Here is a 21,059-nt window from a genome sequence, read left to right as displayed (position 1 = left end):
TATTTTAAAAAAGGTATTCTAAACTTTTAAAACTATTCGGATCATTGGAATCATTCGGAATCATTCGGAACATCGGATTATTGCCGGGCAAAAAGATTTCTTAGTCATTGTGACACTTAAGAAATATTCATTAAACATTTACATACTAATAATACACTGGTCACAAGAATTTATTTTTTTCTGATGACATAAGTTTGAGTGTTGGCTTAAGGTATTTAGAGTTGCTAATTTTGAAAAATAGCATCTTTTATTACATAATTAAGTTTTTAATTTGTAGATTGAATTGGACTAAATTTTGTAAAATTAAAACAAAGGTAGTAAACGATTATGACGTTTTTAGAAAGATTTGAAGACCTCGCCTTCAAGCCTTTCTTTATTATTGGCTAATACCTCTTTGGATATCAAATGGAAAGGAGATTGCTTGTTTTTTTTACTAATTGACAATATTAAAGTTACAATAGGTTACAATAAGCATCATTGCTTAGTTTTTCGATTAGTTTTCGGAATAAATAAAAACTTCTGTTAGCAACGAATAATAACGAATAAATAAAAACTCTTTTAAGATAAAACAAATTTTCTGAAGTTTATTTAAATAGAACTCGTTATGCGTTTAAAACAGCGAATGTTTTTGGTGTGACAAGTTATTCATTATAATTTGTATGTGAAGTATCATTTTATCTATTACATGGTTTGTTATTTTATCCATTACATGATTTGTTATTTTTTCCATACATAGTTTGTTATTTTTGAAAAATAAGTTTTTAAATGGTTTAAATTGAATGGCAAATTCTCCTCAACGTCTTAAAACAAAATGACATAAGGTATGTGAGTTATCGTGATTATTTTTCTGGAATATTGTTATATCTAAATAACAATATTTAGATATAACAATATTGGGGCTTTGACTTATATCTAAATATATAAATTATTTTAAAATCGATTCATTTTAAATTACTGACAAAGAAGTTTAAAAAAGAAAACGATGTTTAGTTTATACAGCTTTTTGTTACAAATGATTTGGAAACATTCTCAAAAAACTTTTAACTTTCCAAGAAAGCTGAGATTAATTATTGATAATCCAGATACCCAAATGAAAAAAATTTGGATGTGGAAACTTAATAATTTGCTGAAAATCATTCACACTGTTTTCAAGGAATTAAACAACCTTTAGACGTCTTGCTGAAACCGTTAAATAAACCTTCCATATAATGCATCAATAATAAGCAGATGCTACCGATTTTCAATGGCAGTGAATGTTGCCGAAGATAAACTTCTCTAGTTCTCGAATTTCATCCGGGTAAAGAAGATTGGGGATAAGGAGGGGAGGGGGGGAATCGTCATTCAAGAGTTTTTGGGAGGGAGGCGCTGAAGTACAGGTTTTAAAAAGGTTTGCAAATACAGAAACAGAAACTAGTATCTAAACTCTTAAAAAAAAGAGTTTTTTAGATTTTTTAAAAAAAATTGTAAAAAAAAATAACCACTTGCTTTTAGTGATTTCATGATAATCACTCGCTGGGGTCTTTTATTGCATGTATATGTATTAGTAGCTCTTTAGTTTTTTCAAGACATTCCTCAGTTGGATGTTGAGGAATGCTGCCAAAAACGTTAATGCATTGTAAGGCTGTTACAGAAATGTCAAGTAGATATTCAGAACTTTTAAATGTCACAAAAAAAGCAAAAAAACAAACAAAACAATTAGAATATGTAGAAAATGTGAGGTGGCCATCATTCTGCATCAAAAGGCATCATAACGTATTTCTTTAGAAATATTTCTACTTAGGAAAAATATTGGCAAAAATTCAGTAAAAATTCTTAACACTAACTTAGATGTAAGGAAAATCATTTTACAAAAAAAAGTGAAAACAAGTAATTGCTAATGATAAAAGTTCGAAGTTTTGATCAAGAGGAAGGTGGTAATGGGAACAATAGCATTTTTTGCTGCTTAAATGTTAAAAAAAGTATATTTGTGTATTAGCTTGTTAGTAGATATGGACTTTCATAGGTAGCGCTAGAAGACTTCGTGATTCTATCAGCAGACATGCTGATTGATCCAAATAAAAGAATGAATGGAAGGAAATGAAATAAGTTTAATACCCTTTTCATACCGATTAAAAAATTTGATTAAATTGGTTCACTTAGTGAGAACAAATAGTGTTTATCGGTTCTCTTTTTATGGTACTTTGAGTAAACTTTAAACAAGAAAGAAGTAACTTTCGCTAGAAAGAGGTAGATGAGACGAAGATTAAAACTGGTAAGAGAAGGAAGGAGTAATGCCCTCCTGAAAATGTACCTGAAAAAAACGCCGTAATAAATTTGTCGGAATTTTACCGCCCTTACCTACAATTTACAGCGCTGTAAGTTTTTTTTTAAAAAAAAGTAACAGATTTATGCAAATTGACCGCTTGTGTCGTTTTAGCCAATTAATCATTTCATCAAAATGTTTCAACAACGTAGACTGTTTTGTACAGCGTTTAAGTACAGAAGAAAAAGCGCAATAGCCAATCAAAAAGTTTTTAAAAGTGATTCACGACTGCTAAAGCAATCAAAATTTTCTAAATATCCGCTAATAAATAACAACGAGACATTAAAGTTGCAACATTCTAAATATAAAGCTTGAAAAACGAGAGATTAAAATTGCAATCAAACTCATTAAAATTCTTAGAATGTTGAAGCAAATAAAAAAAAATCGTTTAAATTTAAAATTTATGTTGCTCAAAGAACATTGAGCAAGCTATTAATTGCATTTAGAAGTTCTTAATTTTTAATTAAGATCGCCGATTAATCGAAAAATTCCGAACAGACGAACAATTGTCTGTTAGTGATTATTATGTTTTTGTTTGGTTTTAAAATAATCGCCGGTTTACACAAACTGCTTTTTTTTTCTTTTTACTTTTTCTCTTTATTTTTAATGATATTGGCAATGGTGACAGAAAAAAACCCAAAGCGACTGTTAAAACGAGATGTGTTTTTAATTGCACCAAGAAACTTCTTTTTCATTTTAATTTATGAATTGGATAAGTTTCTAAAATAATGAGCTAAATCGAAATGCTTGCTTGTTCTTATGACATAACATTTGGGTTGCTAGAAAAATACGTCAAAAAACAAAGATCTTCTTATAGTCTTCTCGCATTTTAACATAGATCTTCTTATAGACTTTTCGTCATGCAAAATACATTTTCTTAACTAAATTTGTTTATTTGATTCTCTTTACGAGTAAGTATCTTCGAATCAACCATATTACCGATGTAATTAATTACAAATTTTTTTAAGTGTGAATCAATGCTTAAGTTTGTATAAACGCATTATTGTACGTTTCCAACGTAACGAAGAAAAATTTTTGATCAAATACAGCTTTAAATAATTGTATATTTTGTAACTGCTTTAATGCAAACGTCAAAAGCAAATACAGATTTTTATTTTGGATATTTTTATATCAAGACACAGCTGCAAAATTCCAGCGTCCAACAAACGAAAAGCTAGAACTTCATTCCAAGCAACATGAGAAATTAACTTACAATTAAGTAAAAAAAACAAGAAAAATTTATGATCTGTAAACAAAGAAAGAAGAAGAAAAAGAACATTAAGATTAACCTTTTAAGAAGCTAACTTTATGTTGCACACGAAAATAGTTGCTGAAGCACCACAATATAAAGCGTAAAAAAAGTTTTTGCTTATTTGACATTCCTTATTAACATTTTTAAAATACTGTTATCATGCTTCCACGTCTAGGAATACAAAAAGATATATTGCAACGAAAAGGTAAGTACTAAGAGATTTCTTTATTTTCTCACCGAGAAGAATTTTCTGTCTCATTAAAGCTCTAAGAAGCATACTTACTTCAAAAAGAGTCTACATCTAAATAGATTGTCAATATTTATTGTAAAATTTCTCCGCAAATATTATCACGTCTACCAACAGCTTGTCTTTATGAGAGTTGTAGTGATTATTTTAAGTGTAAGAATGTTGCAACTAAAAGATTTTTGAACGTTTAAAAATAAAATTTTGTAGTTTTCGTTTAATAAATTTTTAAAAGCGTGGTGTATATAGCCTATCTACTCTGCGACTATAATTTTAGTCGTAGAGTGGCCTTAATAAACCGAAGACAACGATATTTTACAATTTAGTGATGATTCATAATGCTAGATAGCTCGTTTTGTCCACTTCTATTCAAAATGACATTATTCAGAACCCATTTCTTTATAACTCCTAAGGCTACTAATAGAATATGGAACAGTTTATTCTTTCAAGAATTTATCAAAAATAATTCTTCCTTTTGAAGTGTCTCTTATTTTTTGAGTACTATCCAATCTAATTAAAATATCTCTACGCTTCGAAGGCTTTTTAAAATTGTTAATTAGATTTGAAATAAAAAAAAAAATTGTACATCAAAAAGTCTAAGACTGCAAGTTCATGAAATAAATTGTTTGAAAAACAGCAAGTTGTAATAAATTCGTAAAAAAAAAAAACAGCAAGTTGTAATAAATTTGTAAAAAAAAAAAACAGCAAGTTGTAATAAATTCGTAAAAAAAAAGTTTTAACAGTAAAGATGAAAGCCTTTGGTTCATCTCTTTAAAAAAATATCTTTCTTAAATTATCAGTTAAAGTTCTTCGGAGACTAAAAGATGCGTTTGAAAGTTTTGTACTCAGCCTAAAATTTTGTAACAGTACCAATCTAAAAGCAGTTAATTACAAGAATTTTACCACGAAAAATTCTATGATCTGTTTAAGGTTGAAGCACTGTTTAGATAAGTAAAGAGTTGTCTTTTTGGAAGTAAAAATGCTCGTTTTGGGAATAATGTTAAAACAATAGCTTTTTAAAGTTTAAGCAATTCGCAAAATTTCTTTAATGACTTAAATATTTCACATTTTTTTTACATTTCTTACTGGGTTTTACAAACATCATGAATATTTATTTAATTTGAGTAGTTTAGTAATGCTCTTATAAAAAAATTTTTATTTTCGTAAAATTAATTATTAAAAGGTTCAAAAGTTACTATCTTTAGACATATTTGGAACAAGGTAGTGATGTCTCTCTTTACGTTAAAACAGTTCATAATTTACGTCATTTCCTTGTTTAAAACGTAGTTCCAAAAGTGTTTTTCTTATCAGCATTATTTTTTTGAAGTGTGCAAATGAATACTAAAAAATAAACACAAAATGTTGATATCTTAACAAGCTGCCAGATAAAAAATTCACTGCTTTTAACTCGGTTATTATTAATACGTTCGCTTGCTTCTAAGAATTAAGCAGTTGCGTAGATAGTATATATTTTATTTGAAGATGATCGACATTTCTTAATTTCATATGGTACTATGTAACCTAAATGTATAAAATATCGGTTCTAGCATGTCCTAATGGCATTGCATTCATTGATTTTTCAAATCAGTTACACTTTATTTGACGTGGATGATTTGATTGACTGAATAGTATCGTGCAACGCAAAAAAAAAATTACGTAATAGAGTTTTGAAATAAAAATCATAGTAATTCATGATAAATTTTCAAAACTTGTTTACGAATAAAAAAAGACTTTTCCCGCATTATTGCTCAGCGAAAATATGTTTATATTAAAAATGGTAACAATGAGCTGTTTATTTACACCTGTGAACCTCTTTGTCTCCTCGCCATTTATTTATGAAAGAAAAAGTCTTGTTTGAGTAGGGTAATGGATTAGCGCGTGCTAAAGATAAAAGGTATCAAATTCGAATTTGAAAATATGAGCGGTTTCGGCTGAAAGAGCGGGATACAAAGTTCTTATTTTGAAAGTAAATAAGCGAGTAGATATCTTATTGCGTTTTTTTTCCTGTCCTCCTTTTAGACATTCAAATTGCCAAACAGATTGGTGCAGAGCATCAACTGTAATTTATTTATTAACACATAAATAAAAACGAAGAAATAAAAACGAAAATGACGAACATGAGACCGAAACATGTGATTAGAATCTTGGTGATTATGAATATTTTGACATCTGCTCAACTTAACGGTAAGTGTTTCATTTGATTAAATCAAATTTAATTAAAGATCAAATAGATTTGAACAAATGCTCGTTGCAAGGAGCTTTTTTTTTTAAACATCGCAGTTTACTTTGTTCCTGGTTATGCTACAGTCAGTTTAGAAGTTTTTTTCTTGCATTTTAGTTATTTTTCGCCCGCCTCTCGCTTTACATACACTCGAATCAGCAAGTTGTGATTTTGAGACAGAATGTCCTGGATACGAAAATGATGAATTAGCAACTTTTAATTGGATTAAAGGAAATTCAACAACACCATCTCCAAATACTGGACCAGAAGGAGACAACACGCCTGGAAAGAATGGTAAAGGTAATAATAATATCCGCTATTTAACTTTACTAAGTTTAATAACTTAAAAAGTTCAAAAACTTGATAGTTGTCATAAATTTTACATCATTTTAAAAAAATTATTAACTATTTTAAAAAAAGATTATTATTTTAAAATTGCCTTCTCAAGAGAGTACTCTCTGTGTGATTGCAGGTTGCTTTCAAGATTGTGTCTCTTAAAAGGAAACAGTTTTGACCCACACTAATATAAAAATTAAGTTATATTTTAGGGAATTACATGTATGTTGAGAGTTCTAAGCGACTAAATGGAGATATAGCGCGTCTTCAAACATTTCTAATTGACAATGATATTCAAGATAAAAAAATATGCGTCGAATTTTTTTTTCATATGCGTGGTCACACAATGGGTGAACTTGCAGTGCTTTTACAAGAAAAAGGTCGAGAGGTAGTAATGTTTCAATTAAAAGGCAAGCAAATTAATCAAGACTGGAGCCACGGAAGGTTTGCGTTGGATACTCCGTTGAGTCCTTTCAAAGTAATTTTTTTTTTACTTCACATAAACTAAACTTTAGATATATGCTGTTACACATTTGGTTAGCAAATTAATTTGTTGCTGCATGGAACCGTTATATAAATTTGATTTTAAATGTTATTTCGTGTTTTTTTAGATAATATTCCAGGGGAAAACGTCGTACAGTTTTTATGGTGATATAGCGATTGACGATATTCATTTATATTCATTCAACGGAAAAGGATGTTACTCGTGGCCGATAAATTCAGTTCCACAATCCAGCCAACCACCTCCACCTATACCAACATATGGACCAGGTATTCAATTAGCTTATTAAACTGTAGTAAAGTAAGTTAAAAAATATATATTACTGTATCAAAATAAAATAAAATGAGTTCAAAAACAATAGGTTTGCAATTTAACAATTATATGATATTTATTAACACAGATGTCACAGCCAAAAAGTTTTTTATAGAGAATCAAATGACTTGTGGAAGGAGCAAAATTAATCGACATTCAAGCCTCGCTCGGGTGATTGGTGGGACAAAATCTGATCCCGGTGAATGGCCTTGGATGGCCATGATTTTATTGCAGAAAACAGATGGATTTTTTGATCCATCGTGTGGAGGGGTACTTATTGGTTCTGAGTGGATTGCAACTGCGGCACATTGTGTAGCAGATGTGCTAAGCAAAAATGATATTCTAATTAGGCTTGGTGCACACGAACGAAATACCAAGTCATCGCAAACTCAAGAATTATCTGTTAGTGATGTATATGTTCATCCTCAATATAAAACAGAAAAAATGTTTAATAACGATGTGGCAATGCTGAAATTGAAGAGACCCGCAATTATAAATCAGTACGTGGAATCCATTTGCATTTTGAATAACCACGAATTTTTGGAAGGAGACCAGTGTTTTATTGCCGGTAAGTTATTTTAAGAAAAAGAATGTAAATTTTTTTTTAAACAACTTTTCTGAAAAATAACAAAGCGGTTATTTGATTTTGCAGGATGGGGAAAGCTATGGAACGACGGGACTGTGAAACAAGCTCCTTATAGCACAGTTTTGCGCCATGGGATGGTCAAACTTCGAGGGAACTCAGAATGCAAATCCATATATGGAGAAGCGTTGACAAACAACATGATTTGCGCAGGAGATGAATCCGGAATTCCAGATACATGCTTAGGTGATAGCGGAGGACCTTTAATGTGCCAGAGTGACGGACAATGGTAAAGCGCGTTTCTACTTTCTTAAACTTAACTTAATGACATAACTACTCTATGTCATATTAAAATTTAACTTAATGACACTTTATGTCACATTAAAATAAAACTATTTACACTTAAAGCTTTCAATAACTTTTACCTTTCTCTGTAGGATACTCACTGGTATAACTAGTTGGGGAGCAAAAGTCGGTTGTGGCCAGACCAATATGTATGGTGTTTACACTCATATCAAAACTGTACAAGATTGGATGAAATCGGTCATAAAATATCCTGATATGCACGATACTCTGCATTTAAAAGATTAAATTATTTTTGGAATTAGAAGCAGAGAAAAGAAAAAGTTGCAAATCAAAGTGTTACGTTTTTTTTTTTATTTACCTAGGGATTTGTCAATAATAACTTGTACTATGATGAAAGAAAAAAAAAAAAAAAAAAAAAAAAAAAGAAACGAAGAAATCGAAGCATAATATCCATAGAATTGACTTCGTTAGCCAGGTTTCATTTTTAAAAAATTAACATGGGGTTTCAGTTATACTCTGCGACATACTGCAAGATAATACGAGCAGTAGATAGTGTCATTAACTTAACAGGTTTTAACTTACAGTTACCATGCAATCTTGGGTTTCATTGTCCCTTTTTTCTCATTTTTCATTTTAGTTCAATTAAAACGACGTTAAACATTCAACACTGACGCAAGTAACAGGCGTCAAAAGCGATGGCTGAGTAATGATCTATAATTTATGATTCATTAATACTTTATCACAAAAAAAAAATATTTTTATGAACATATTTCATGCTTTTCATAGATACGTAACAAAATATTCGTACATGATTCTGGTAAATAACAGAAAAAAAGAACTGTGTTTGTTAGCTTTGTGATTTCTTTTGTTTTTTAAATGCTAACAAATACCAACAAAGCTGACTTTAGTTTCAAGCTCATTTTATGTATATTTCTTGTAAGTAGAGAAGACACTAAAAAAAATAAAAAATTATGCTTTATTAATCAATGTTTTAAAAAATCTAATAAAGATCAATAAAGATGTAGGAAGTGTGCATATATATATATATAAAATGAAGAAATTACAACTATGTATGGTACTTAATGTTTCATGCCTTGAGGCAATCATCAGTCATCAAATGTAAAACAAAAATAAAACCGTAACGAAATTACAAACATAATTGCATAATTGACTATTATAGTCAATAGTATTAGATAGTATACTTTTATTATGAGCAGTAAAAATTTTCTTGATGCTTGGAAGGTATATCTAACCTTTACGTTTATGAAATTTACGGCCTTTAGAGAAAAACGTATCAATAAAACCCGAAAATATCTTTGCAACGTTTGTCTAACATTCATTGAATACGGAGGCTCAAACGAAATTGCGTTTCGTTTTCGAGATCCTGCAATACATTTTGGAGTGTTTTGAATGAAAGCAAATTTGTCTTTAAATCCGCAAGAATTAACAGCGTTTTTTTAAACGGTGCGGCTCTATCAAAAACTTCTTGGCTTGAAGATATATTACCTTGCGGTTAGAATATAAATGAAAACTCGCTTTTTTTTTAAATGATTTAGAAAGTTGGTAATACCAACTTTCTAAATCGACACCGGACTATAGTTTTTCGATTTTTTACGATTAATAACGATTAAAATAAAAAAAATTTGTATCAGTTATTTAAAATAACTTTAAAATAATTTTTATATTTCGACATGCAAATTTACAGAATTTCAGAAAAAATTGCGATACCTCGAAAAGTTTCTTATTTTGTTTCAAGACATTGCGCAGAGCTGCTATTCGACTACAGCCGATATATACTTCGATTAAAATAAATTTTAACAATTTTACGTGAGAATGTAAACATGTCACACCGATAAACTGGCTGTTTTAAACACATTAAAAGTTCTATTTTAATAAACTTCAGAAAATTAAATTTTTTTAAAATAAGTTTTTTACAAAAAATTTTATTTTAATTGTTACTATTCGTAAAAAATCGAAAAACCAAAGTCCGGTGTCTACTTGGAACTTCATTCGTTAGGGTCAGTTTCCATTCATCCGTTTAACTACGGGATGGGAAAAAAAAATCAAAGAAGGCAAAGTATAAAAAAAGTATGTTGGTCAGAAAGTTTTTTAGAGAAAGAAAAAACAAAAGGAGCATCTAATTTATTTATAAAAGATATACAACTTTTCGATCACGAATGCTTTTTTAAGCTTTTTAGAATGCCACCTGTAAATAATGAACATTTGTTAAGTCTAATTGCACCAGCGATTACAAAATCTTTCCTCAGACGCGAAAATAGACCTAACTGATATGTTTTGAATAAGTCCGACTTCCGTAGGAAAAATAATGAACGAAACCTTTATTGCTATATAGACAATTTTGCTGGCTAATGAATATATTAGCTATAAAAAAAGCGAAAATGAATGGAGATCTATAGCAAGCGAGTTCGAGAAGAAATGTATCTTCTCCAATTGCATAGGGGCTATAGGTGGTACCCATAGCTATGCAAGCCCTTTCAATATCAGGCTCGTTTCACTTTATTATAAAAAATCTCAATCTATTGTTTTGATGGCTTTTTGTGATGCAAATTATGAATTCACACCTGTTGACATTGGTGATTGTGGTAGGAACAGTGATGGTGGCGTATTCGGAAATAGTAAAATGGGAATTGCTTTCGAATCAAAATTATTACATATCCCAAAACCTTATGAACCAACTGGATCAAGTATAAAACTGCCATATATTCTAATTGGAGACGAGGCATTTTCTCTCAAAAACTATTTAATGAAGCCACACCCTAAAGAAATATTATCTTTGAAGGAAAGAATATATAACTACAGATTGTCACGTGGCACGAAGAACAATAGAAAATGCTTTTGGTATTTTGGTATCAAGATGCAAAATTTTTTCGCAAACCAATTTTTGCAAAAGAAAGTATTGTAATTAACGTGACTAAAGCTGCCACTGCTCTGCATAACTACCTTATGCATAGTCGTCAGTTTGAACCATTAAATCAAAATATTGCCCTTCAAAATTTGTTGATTATGAAACATCCTATGGTTTGCAAGCTGGTGAATGGCGAAGTAATGTTTTGGATTACCAAGGAATAACACTTTTACAAAAACCATTAGGCTCAAATAATTATACTCGTGATGCAAAAGCAGTGAGGGAATTAATTATATTTATTTATACACACAAATGTATATATATATATACACACACACACACACACACATACACACACACACACACACACACACACACACACACACACACATACATATGTGCATGCTTGTGTGTATGTGTGTGTAAATATAAATACTTTTTTTAGTAATTTTATCTATTTTTATTTTTGAAGTATTAGATTGTTTACTTTAAATGTGTGTTAATATTGGTATAAAAATATTGAATGTAAAAATAACTCGGTATATAAAATATATTTGTTTTAATTTTTCGAAAATGGTAGCAAGGTGATTGGCGGCTCGTTTCGCTATTTGCTTTTTCACGGGAAAAAGTTGATTTGAAATTAACTTTTTCCTAAGACAGATATGATGGGAAAAACTAAGCTGCAGAAAGATTATATTACAAACTGACCATGCTCACGTGATTAATTTTCACATCCTTTTCCCGTTCCCGTAGCTAAACGGATGAGAGGAAACTGACCCTTATCATTCTTTAAAAACCAAATAACCAAACACCGATGCTTATCTATATGTGAATATTTAATATATCGATACCTGAAAAACAATAGGCCCTAAGTGACACTTTTGGTGAAAATGATTTTTTTTGCCAACTTGTTATAAAGGCAGATTAATAAATAGGTGAAATAGATTTTCCATAAAACCTTTTTGAATAGAGATGCGCAGTTTTTTCGCTCTCCTAAAAAATTTTGAAAATGTCACTTAGGGCCTTTTGCCTTTCAGGTATCAATATATTTAATACTTATTTCGAAAGTAAATATTTATTCCGAAAGTCAAAGCATTTAACATATGTTAATATAATTATGTTAACATTAAGGTCGTAAGTAAGAACCACAACTTTCATAAGCTGTTTTGTAATGGTTTGTACTAATAATTCTTATTGTTATTACACGATCACAGAATATCAATTCTGGTCTGAAAACTTGGAGTTTTTTAACAACAGTAAAGAATACTGACTGAATCTAAGCCACGATAGCAAGTAAACGATAGCAAGTAAACGATAGCAAGAAAACGATAGCAAGTAAACGATAGCAAGTAAACGATAGCAAGTAAACAATAGCAAGTAAACGATAGCAAGTAAACGATAGCAAGAAAACGATAGCAAGTAAACGATAGCAAGTAAACGATAGCAAGTAAACGATAGCAAGTAAATTTGCGTACAGAAAGTATTAAATCCGAAAGTTGAACTTGTTTTGTTTGAATATCTTTTTAAATCTAATCAATAATAATAAGCTCAAATAAAAACGGAGATGATAAAGATAAAAAAAAATTCGAGATTAAACAAAAAGCGTACTTCAAATAAATCATTTCATAATCACAACTCCTTCTTGCCCCGTACTTGTCATTGGCTTCATCCCGTGTAATAAGTGATATTCACGTCGCAAGAAAGCATATAAAACGTCAGAAGTCAAAAATATCTAAAAGTGAAATAAAACATCTTTAGCAATCCTGCAACAATCTATTTACTTTCTTTTGCAATTTTTACTATCAAAAACCGTTAACCACATTTTTTTTTTTTTTTTTTTTTTTTTTTTTTTAAATGTTGTACTCAGCGTTGCACTTTGATAAATACTTTAAACCCGTGCAACAATCACGTATAGAAAGCATCGAACTGAAGGATTCTTCTTACCTGAGCTGAATTATACAGAAGAGTGATAGCATAAAAGAAATTGCCGTTGCCGCTTCCAGCATATATCCATAAATACCACATGCAGGGTGCAAGCACTGATGTCACGATAAAAATTGCAGCAATAAATAAAACATTACGAGTATCTAAAAAATTATTAAATAAAGCTAAACTATGAAAAAATCAATAAAACTAAAAATATTTTGATAGCATGTTGCAATCAAAAAACATACATCGATAAATGTACCACCAGAATGGCAGCATAGCCATGGGTACAGATAAATCACCAAAGTTGGGGTATGATTTGAACAATGATACAAGTGAAAATAAACAATAGCACATCAATATAGGGTATTTTCTAAAAAAAATATTTTAAGATTGGAGTAGAAGAAAAGAATCATTTATAATAAATTAATGATATAACCAAATACAGACTTCTACTTTTAACATCAAAACGTTAAAAAACACCAGAAACAAAGTGACCTGAAAATTACTGCTATTGGAATCATAAAAACGAACGCACTCATTTGATAAATGCAGAGAAAAAACAACTTGAAATGGTCAAACATTTCCAAGAAAAAGTACCAAGTCAAACCCATATTTGGAGTAAGATCAACAACAAATAGCCTAGAACAAACAAAACAAAACAAAAAAAAATACTAATCAATGAGTAAAACCATTCAAGTTGTAACTCATAATAAACTAATGATCAAAATTACTAATCTTGATCATACATTTTTTTTGGGATTATAACTTAACTGAAGTATGTTTAATCGAAATCAGATCATCAGTGAAGCACCACTGTTCTAACTCATAGAAATATGTAAAATTGTTTATATCTTAACAAAATAAATCTATTTTCTTGCTTAAAGACTTTATATATCATTCAGCAATCATGTTTACATCGGCTGAAAGTAGACATTTATAAGGTAGAAGGTTTTTGCTGACTTTGTAGAAATTACTATTATTTTATTTCAGTGACTAAATGATGTCTTTAACAAAGCTTAAACAATAAAATAACAGAAACTAACATAAAACCATAAACAGATGATAAGAAATCCCATGAACCATAAACCATATAAGAGCATGTCAACAAAGAAACAAATGACACTGCAAATCCAAATAAACACTTGCAAATAGAAACCTTTTTGCAAAATGATGTCTAAAAGGAAAAAAATTTAAAAAAATAAAGAAAATAAATATATGGTTGTGTATAAATTTTGAGAATGTAAAAAACTTTTTTAACATTTTATGTGAATATTCAAGTAAGAATTTTTTAGATTATTTTGGAAAAGAGCTTATGTTCCAAATGTAACAACTCACATCATATGCATTTAAGATTAAAGGAGCCAACAAGATAATTGGATAAAATGAAAAATAAGTCAAAAGTGCAACACAAATACTTCCCAACAACCACCACCCTGAAAAAAAAAAAGAACATAAAAAAAAAAACTGGAAAAGATTCATCAAAGTTAAATTATTTTATCTACAGAATATTTAACACTAAACAGACTTTTTTATAAATGTTTTACAAGCATTTATGACATTTTATGATTGATACAACTATTATATACTATAACTAAAATTTAGAACTATGAATCTCCTATTCAACTTTTTTATCATTTAAAGTTTTATTCATTTTAGAAAGTTTCCAACATTTTTGAAACAACAAAAATACACACCTCTAACAAGTGTAAGCAGCAGCAACATGGAAAATAAATTGTTGATTACTAAACTTGATTGGGCAGCACATGTTATGATAGAGTAAGGATGAAGTAAATAGCTTTGAAAAAAAAAAATTTTTCTTAACAAATGATCAAGTAAAAACATGATTAATATATATGCATAAAAAATTTTGTCTAGTAAAATTTAAATAACATTTATCTTAAAACATTTCCTATAAACAAGACTTACACAGACATAGCAATTAAAGCTGTATCTTTCATTTGATCTTTGTTTAAAATTAAAGGTGCAACATCACTTGCATAACTTTCTTTCTCTTTTTCTTGATACTGAAGCTGTATTAAAAGTTAACGCAACAAAAGAGTTTATAAACAGACTAATAATATTCATTAAAACAAAAGATTTCATTAACAAAAAACTAGAGCTTAATAATTTCTGTTAAAACCTTTTGAACTTATTCAAAACCGCATTTTAAGCTTTTGGAACAAGCTCTGAATTTTAATAGGCAAAACCTTTTTTAAACTAAATATCAAACTTTTATTTTAAAAGCATTATCATTTAAAGACCACATTATTTTTATCATTTTTACTAACTTAAAAAAACTTTAAAAAGCATTATGCATCAAATGTCCTATCGTCTTAACTACTTCTGAATTAACTATAAATTAGAAGTAGTTTAAATGATCAATTGATGACTGCAAGAATTAAAAGCTCTTTCACTTTCAACATTTGAAAAAAGTTGATATTAGGTTTTTTTTACTTAAATTTTAATCAAAAAGTAAATCACTTAACTTACTTTTAAATGTCAAATTTAATTTTCATTGACATGTAAAATTAAATTACATTTTTAACAAAAACTACTTTTACTCTTAATGTAAATTTCATTTGCGTAACTTATTTTTCAAAGTAAGTTTTATAAATGTTTCAGGTTTATTCATGATGAAACAAGAAGCATATATGTGCTAAAGCTCACATACAGATAATGACCATTGAAGCTGTTGATAACTGATAGTTATAAATGATTTTATAAAATTGTAAATATGTAACAATTGCAGACTGAATAGTTTTTAAATGCTGAAATACAGTTTCGAAATTAGGTGTACATTTCACTACCTAAAAAACTGAAATCTCTTTAATTATCATAATTTTATTTAAACCATAATTGGCTAGATCATGTTTTGACTCTGCATTTAATTAACTTGTTCTAATTCCTATTTTAAATAAATTAGTTGTTAAAGTGGTTCTCAATTAAAGTGGTTATCAATTTCAATTTTTAATTCATTTGAAACATTGTTCAACAATTTATGACAAATTGTTAGAGATGTTTTTTAGTTAAAGCAACAACTGCAGGATTTTTAGAATTGAATCTTAAGGTTTTCTTCTTCCAGGTCTTAAATTGCTGAAGTTAAATACTTTGATAACTCAAATGCTCTATTAGGGCAATTAAGTCTTAATTCTTTTAAGGTTTCATATAATTTTGGTTATTTTTATTTTTGCTAAATGAATTCCATGCGCATAACAAGTATAAAGGCTTTATTAGTTTCCCAAACTTAATAATCTTTTACTTTTTGCAATAAAACAATAAAAAGTCTGCCAATTAAAAATATTGCAACACTGTCTTTTGGTCAATTTTATTTTCTAATACCATTTTAATTAGCAGAACTTAAACTTTAAGGAATCAAGGAAATGATAATTCAATATTATGTTTTAAATATTTTTGTAATATATTTGTAAAGTTTCTTTTAAAATATAGCAGATATGTGTATTCAGTTTTACATAAACTTAAAAAAAAAACAACTAAAAATTAAAAAAATATATTCACTTTTAAATTCTTCTAAAATTATTTTAAAAATGAAATCTGAACAATATCTGAAGCTAAGCAATTTGACAAGAGTATATATATATAGAATTGGTCAGAAATATAAAAGTATATTTTTAATGAAAAACTAAGTGAAGGTAATAGCAGTTTTTAAAAGTTTAAAACCATCAAATTAGTTTTTAAAGATAGTAAACTTATAAACTAATTCAACCAATTAATAAACTCACCTGAGAAACAACAAAGTGTTTTCCAACAATAAACACAACAGCACCAGTTAAGATATCCAAAATCTATTAAAAAATGTCTCAACAGAAACAGCTATTTAGATAAATGCAGTAGCAAATGTATCTATTAAATATATGTATAATTCTTTTATTATGTATAACTTTTTTATTATGTATTATTTTGATTTATATGTTTATATACATTGGTGGATTTACATGTATATATGGATTGGTGGATGAATATATATTTTAAGTGTTAGACATCAAACATTTAAAATACATATATTGTCCCCCATTTTTTTATATTACTTCAATAATTCTATTTGGCATTTAACAAGATTTTTTAATTCATCCGAGGTTATTTGATCCCAGCATTCCTTTATTTTTTCTTTTAACTGATTGACATTAAATTCAGGCTGTTTGGAGGCCATTATAAAATATTTTAAAATAACAACAATTTTTTTTTGATGAACTTTTTGTTACTTTCCAATTCAATTGTTTTAAAACATTTGCATGATGTTAAATTACAACACATATTAATGCGTTAACTTCAATAAAAACTCTAAATAACATGAATAATACAATTAAATAATTCAATAATTAAATTAAGTTTTAAGACTGTTTGTTAAAAGAAATCAGTGGTAAGATTTAAATATCAATTCAGATAACTCATGTTTTAAGAACTATACAAATATAGGTTTAATTTGAATGCTTGTAATGGTTTCTTTCCTGTAAACTTTAAACTAAAATCTTTGGTTCATAATTATAACATTGAGGAAATTCATAGTTTTATTTTCGCATTGGATTTCGATTGTGTATTGCAGGGTGAATAACCTTTCTTTTGACTTTTTAACCATTATTATTTCATCAAGAGTAACTTACTTTTATGAACAAAAATTGAGAATTTATCTCTGCTAACATTTGTTGGAAGGGCTTCTTTCGGATCCAAAAGATTATAAACTACCTCGCCAATAATATTAAATATTTTTTAGATTCGTTCAATTTATTTTTTCAAGACTATAAATCTATTATAAGAAAGAACTATACAAATAGATTACAGCTACATAAGATTGAAACATTATACTTACCTAGACAGAAATTCTATAAAATACTTACAATAAATAAATATGGTGCAGCTGTGCTTCCCAAATTACTGAACAGCTTTATCAATAAAGGTGGCTATTGATAAAGCAAACAAACTGTTTACAATGTAACTACTAACATCTTTACATTTAGTTACTAGGAAAAAGAATAACAAAATGAATGTATTATTCTAAAAGAATTAAATCAGAAAACTGAAGAATATTTATTATAATAAAAAATGAGTCAAACAAATGTATTTTTGGTAGTAGGTTAACACCTCATAAGTGATATTTTTTATAAATTTGCAATCTATGTCTAAAAAAAAAACAAACTTAGATTTTCTTTCTTAAAATTGATGACATGATTGAATACTGGACTAGCATATATTTTTAGAATTTTGATATTTTGGGATAAACTGTCTGTAATTTATGAACTGTTAACCTATATGTATAAATTTTAATGTAAAGTTTTAGTTATCCAATATTTGTGTAAATTGAGCAAATAAAAATTTACATCAATACAATTAATTCTGAAATGAGTTCAAAATCAAAAAAGGATTTTCTCTTTCCTTTGTAGTTAAACATTACAACATTAAACTATTAATAATTTTGAAATAACATCACAAAATAAAAAATTGTAATATACCTGGTGACATATATCACCGCTATAGGGAGAGATACCATAGTTAGATAAAGCAATGCACTCATTTGCTAATAAAAATGGTAAATTTTTTAATTCGTATATAATATACACAATACTACACTTAAAACACTTGTATAGTCAAAGTTAAAGTGTATAAAATATTATATGAGATAAAAAGTGTAGTCGTCTACTAACTTTTTAAAGTTTAAAAATTATTTGACTCACATTCCAGTAATTAAGTTACTTAAAAAAATAACTCACTGCGAAACCATGAAGTCAATGGGCTTGAAACTTCAACTCTTCTGATTAAAAATTTATTTAATCCAAAAATAACCAACAGCAAACGCAGAGATAAAGCAAACAAGAATACAGTCAAAACTTTTGACATTTTGTTACAACTTTGTTATTGTTAACTCTTTTTTATAATAAAATTTAGTGTTCGTTGTTTGAATCTTTATATAGCGTTTTTGGTTCCATTAACAATTGGTTTTTAGTACCCTTATTGAAGTATTGAGAAGCCACAAATTTGGCAAAATTAAAATTTTATAGGATTTGATCGAATGTTGTTAATACTAACTTATTAACCCACTAGTTTCTTAGAGAATTTCTAACAGAAATTAGCTTTTGTTTCACAAAACTTGTCGGCGCTTCTCTACTTTTGGACCCCCCCCCCCCCTTCTTTTTTTTAAACTTTTTAAAAATTGTATTTAAAAATTAGAAAAGATACCTATTCATCTAAAATAAAAATCATTATCAATTAACGCAGAAGAGCGCCCTAGTTCATTTTTTAATTCGTAGTCTTTCGCAAAAAAAATTTAGAAAAACTACTTAATCTATATTTTAAGGTTATACCAAAATGCAATTGTTTATTACCTTATTACGTTTTAAGAAAAAAAATAAAGTTAATACATGAATTATAGTATTTTCAGTTGGACAAAACTAGTTACAAAATAATTTATAAGATTTAATAAGTTATAAAATAAGTTACAAGATTTCTTCATTATATACCAACTTTCACTATATCAAATAAAAAATGTTTTCTAAAATTCTGTAATGAAAAAGTCCGAGAGCTGTCCTTTACTACTTGTTTGTTTACTTGTTTGTTTAAGAATGTCGAAATTAAGACCCCACTTGCAAAAAGCGCTAAATCCAACCAAACTGATTTTGAGAAATTGAGGATTTTTCTAACTATACACAATTTACGTTTTAATTTTATTTTACTTTTCAAATTTAAAACATATAGTTGGACTAATTAAAAAATTCGGTTAATGCATAATTATTACGGCTTTTTTCGCTGGTGTTTAAATGTGTGGTTTATAAATAATATTCTCTATTTGTTGTATTCAATAAAGATGCGTGTTAAAAACCATACTCATATTTGCCATATCACGTGTTACCACTTTGTGAAAAGTTGGAGAGCGGCCGAGTCAGTTCACGATCTCAACGAACTCTTCGTGTGGTGGAGTTCCTTCCTTCTACATCTGCAATGTTTGCGATTTCGCAAACAGATATAGAAGGAAGAGAACGACCATTGGATTTGACGACCAGGTCCTTCTAGCGGCTGTGGAAGAGGACAAACGCTTGACAATAAAAATGCTAGCCCATATCTCCAATGCCAAACAATACACAATCATTCGTCGTCCCGATAAGCTCGGAAAGGTAAGGAAATTGGTTGGATGAGTTCCACATTTTTACCGATTTGTTACAATCATAGCTACTCTTCAAAAGCGTGAAAAGAAAGAATGTTTGCGAGTCCTCTGGTGTTTTTCCAAAATTACCAATTGTTATTGGTGAAATGACGACGATGAGCATCGAGACACCTGTTATTAGTGAAATGACGAAGATGAGCATCAGAGACACAGCAGCGATTTATGGAGAAAAATGGTAAGTGGCAGTTTAAAATTAACTATGGCGGCCACGAAAAAGAACCATATTGTCTTTTATCACGATAATGCCCGGCCTCATGTTGAACGTTGCGTCATTGTACCGATTGCCAATAAGGAAGGGGAGCTGCTCCCACATACGCTGTCAGCTTTTACAGTTTAGCACGTTAATTGTTCGTTGAAAAACTGGCATACAAACAAAATTTACGACAATTTGGATGAGTTGTAACCGATATCAAAGCATGGTTTGCACCCAAGAAACGTGACTTCTTTATCCATGAGATCGACCGTCAGCCAAGCAGTTCGAGAAGTTGATGATGATTTTTTTCTGGAGTAATTATAAAGACATCTATTTTTTAAATACTTTTATTGTTTTTTTTTAAATAAAATTTATTAAAAAAATTATGCATCAACTCAATATATATGCAGAAAATGATGAGTTTTTTAATCATATTAAAAAAAACTTGTTTTAATTTTGCACTTGACTAATTATTTAAAAGTTTAGTGGGCTTAACTTATGCTTTTTTTAGCAAAATAATAAATATTACTAGATTATTACTTTAGATATTGATACCTATATAACTTGACTATATAAACGCCCATCTTAAATTGAAACTCTTTATCTACAACTTTTATTGACTTACATAAAGAAAAAAATCATTAAAACCTGAGCAGGAAATGTCAAGGAATTATGACCTTTTTTAGTTAAAATTTGATTAATGTTCTCCTTGACATTACTGACTGTTTTATTATCTTGTACCTTTACAGGCAGTTGTTTTTTTGAAAATTCTATCAGTGATTGACTTAAAATTAACGTTCTGAATTTTTCTTTCTTTCAGCTTTTATTTGGTTTCTGAGTCT

At 28.7% G+C, this 21,059-nt stretch overlaps 2 protein-coding genes across 6 annotated transcripts; one reads left to right on the top strand and one right to left on the bottom strand.

Annotated features, from left to right (window-relative positions):
- The first annotated feature begins 722 nt into the window (after positions 1-722).
- Positions 723-8,502, top strand: LOC145193268 (hepatocyte growth factor activator serine protease-like). 2 transcript variants are annotated; one of them, XM_090072661.1, is made up of 8 exons: positions 723-821; positions 5,818-5,982; positions 6,137-6,319; positions 6,568-6,833; positions 6,967-7,126; positions 7,285-7,737; positions 7,822-8,041; positions 8,190-8,502. In XM_090072661.1, the coding sequence occupies exons 2-8, from the start codon at positions 5,907-5,909 to the stop codon at positions 8,341-8,343; spliced, it is 1,512 nt and encodes a 503-aa protein (XP_089928787.1). In that variant the 5' UTR covers positions 723-821; positions 5,818-5,906; the 3' UTR covers positions 8,344-8,502. The 2 variants fall into 2 exon arrangements, with proteins under 2 accessions (XP_089928787.1, XP_089928786.1); XM_090072660.1 differs by lacking the exon at positions 723-821 and adding an exon at positions 3,416-3,759.
- A 311-nt stretch (positions 8,503-8,813) lies between these two features.
- LOC145193269 (GPI-anchor transamidase component PIGU-like) lies at positions 8,814-18,999 on the bottom strand. Of its 4 annotated transcripts, none has more exons than XR_016447543.1 (13): positions 18,577-18,991; positions 18,319-18,383; positions 17,707-17,769; positions 16,594-16,656; positions 14,780-14,883; positions 14,548-14,648; positions 14,189-14,286; positions 13,897-14,027; positions 13,389-13,492; positions 13,099-13,223; positions 12,869-13,011; positions 12,533-12,656; positions 8,814-9,010 (listed from the first exon to the last, which is right to left on the bottom strand). XR_016447543.1 is itself a non-coding variant. In XM_090072663.1 (13 exons), exons 1-12 carry the CDS (start codon positions 18,701-18,703, stop codon positions 12,543-12,545), a joined length of 1,278 nt encoding a protein of 425 aa, XP_089928789.1. In that variant the 5' UTR covers positions 18,704-18,999; the 3' UTR covers positions 8,814-9,010; positions 12,533-12,542. The 4 variants fall into 4 exon arrangements, 3 of the variants coding, with proteins under 3 accessions (XP_089928789.1, XP_089928791.1, XP_089928790.1); XM_090072663.1 differs by having other exon boundaries at positions 13,349-13,492; positions 18,577-18,999; XM_090072665.1 differs by lacking the exon at positions 18,577-18,991 and adding an exon at positions 18,511-18,553 and having other exon boundaries at positions 13,349-13,492.
- Positions 19,000-21,059: the final 2,060 nt, after the last annotated feature.

Source organism: Hydra viridissima, unplaced genomic scaffold (genome assembly GCF_058129835.1).
Source record: "Hydra viridissima isolate aposymbiotic clone 2 unplaced genomic scaffold, HvirCarnegie_v1 scaffold_15, whole genome shotgun sequence".
Taxonomy (NCBI): Eukaryota; Metazoa; Cnidaria; class Hydrozoa; order Anthoathecata; family Hydridae; genus Hydra; species Hydra viridissima.
This window is presented reverse-complemented; position numbering and strand designations above follow the sequence as displayed.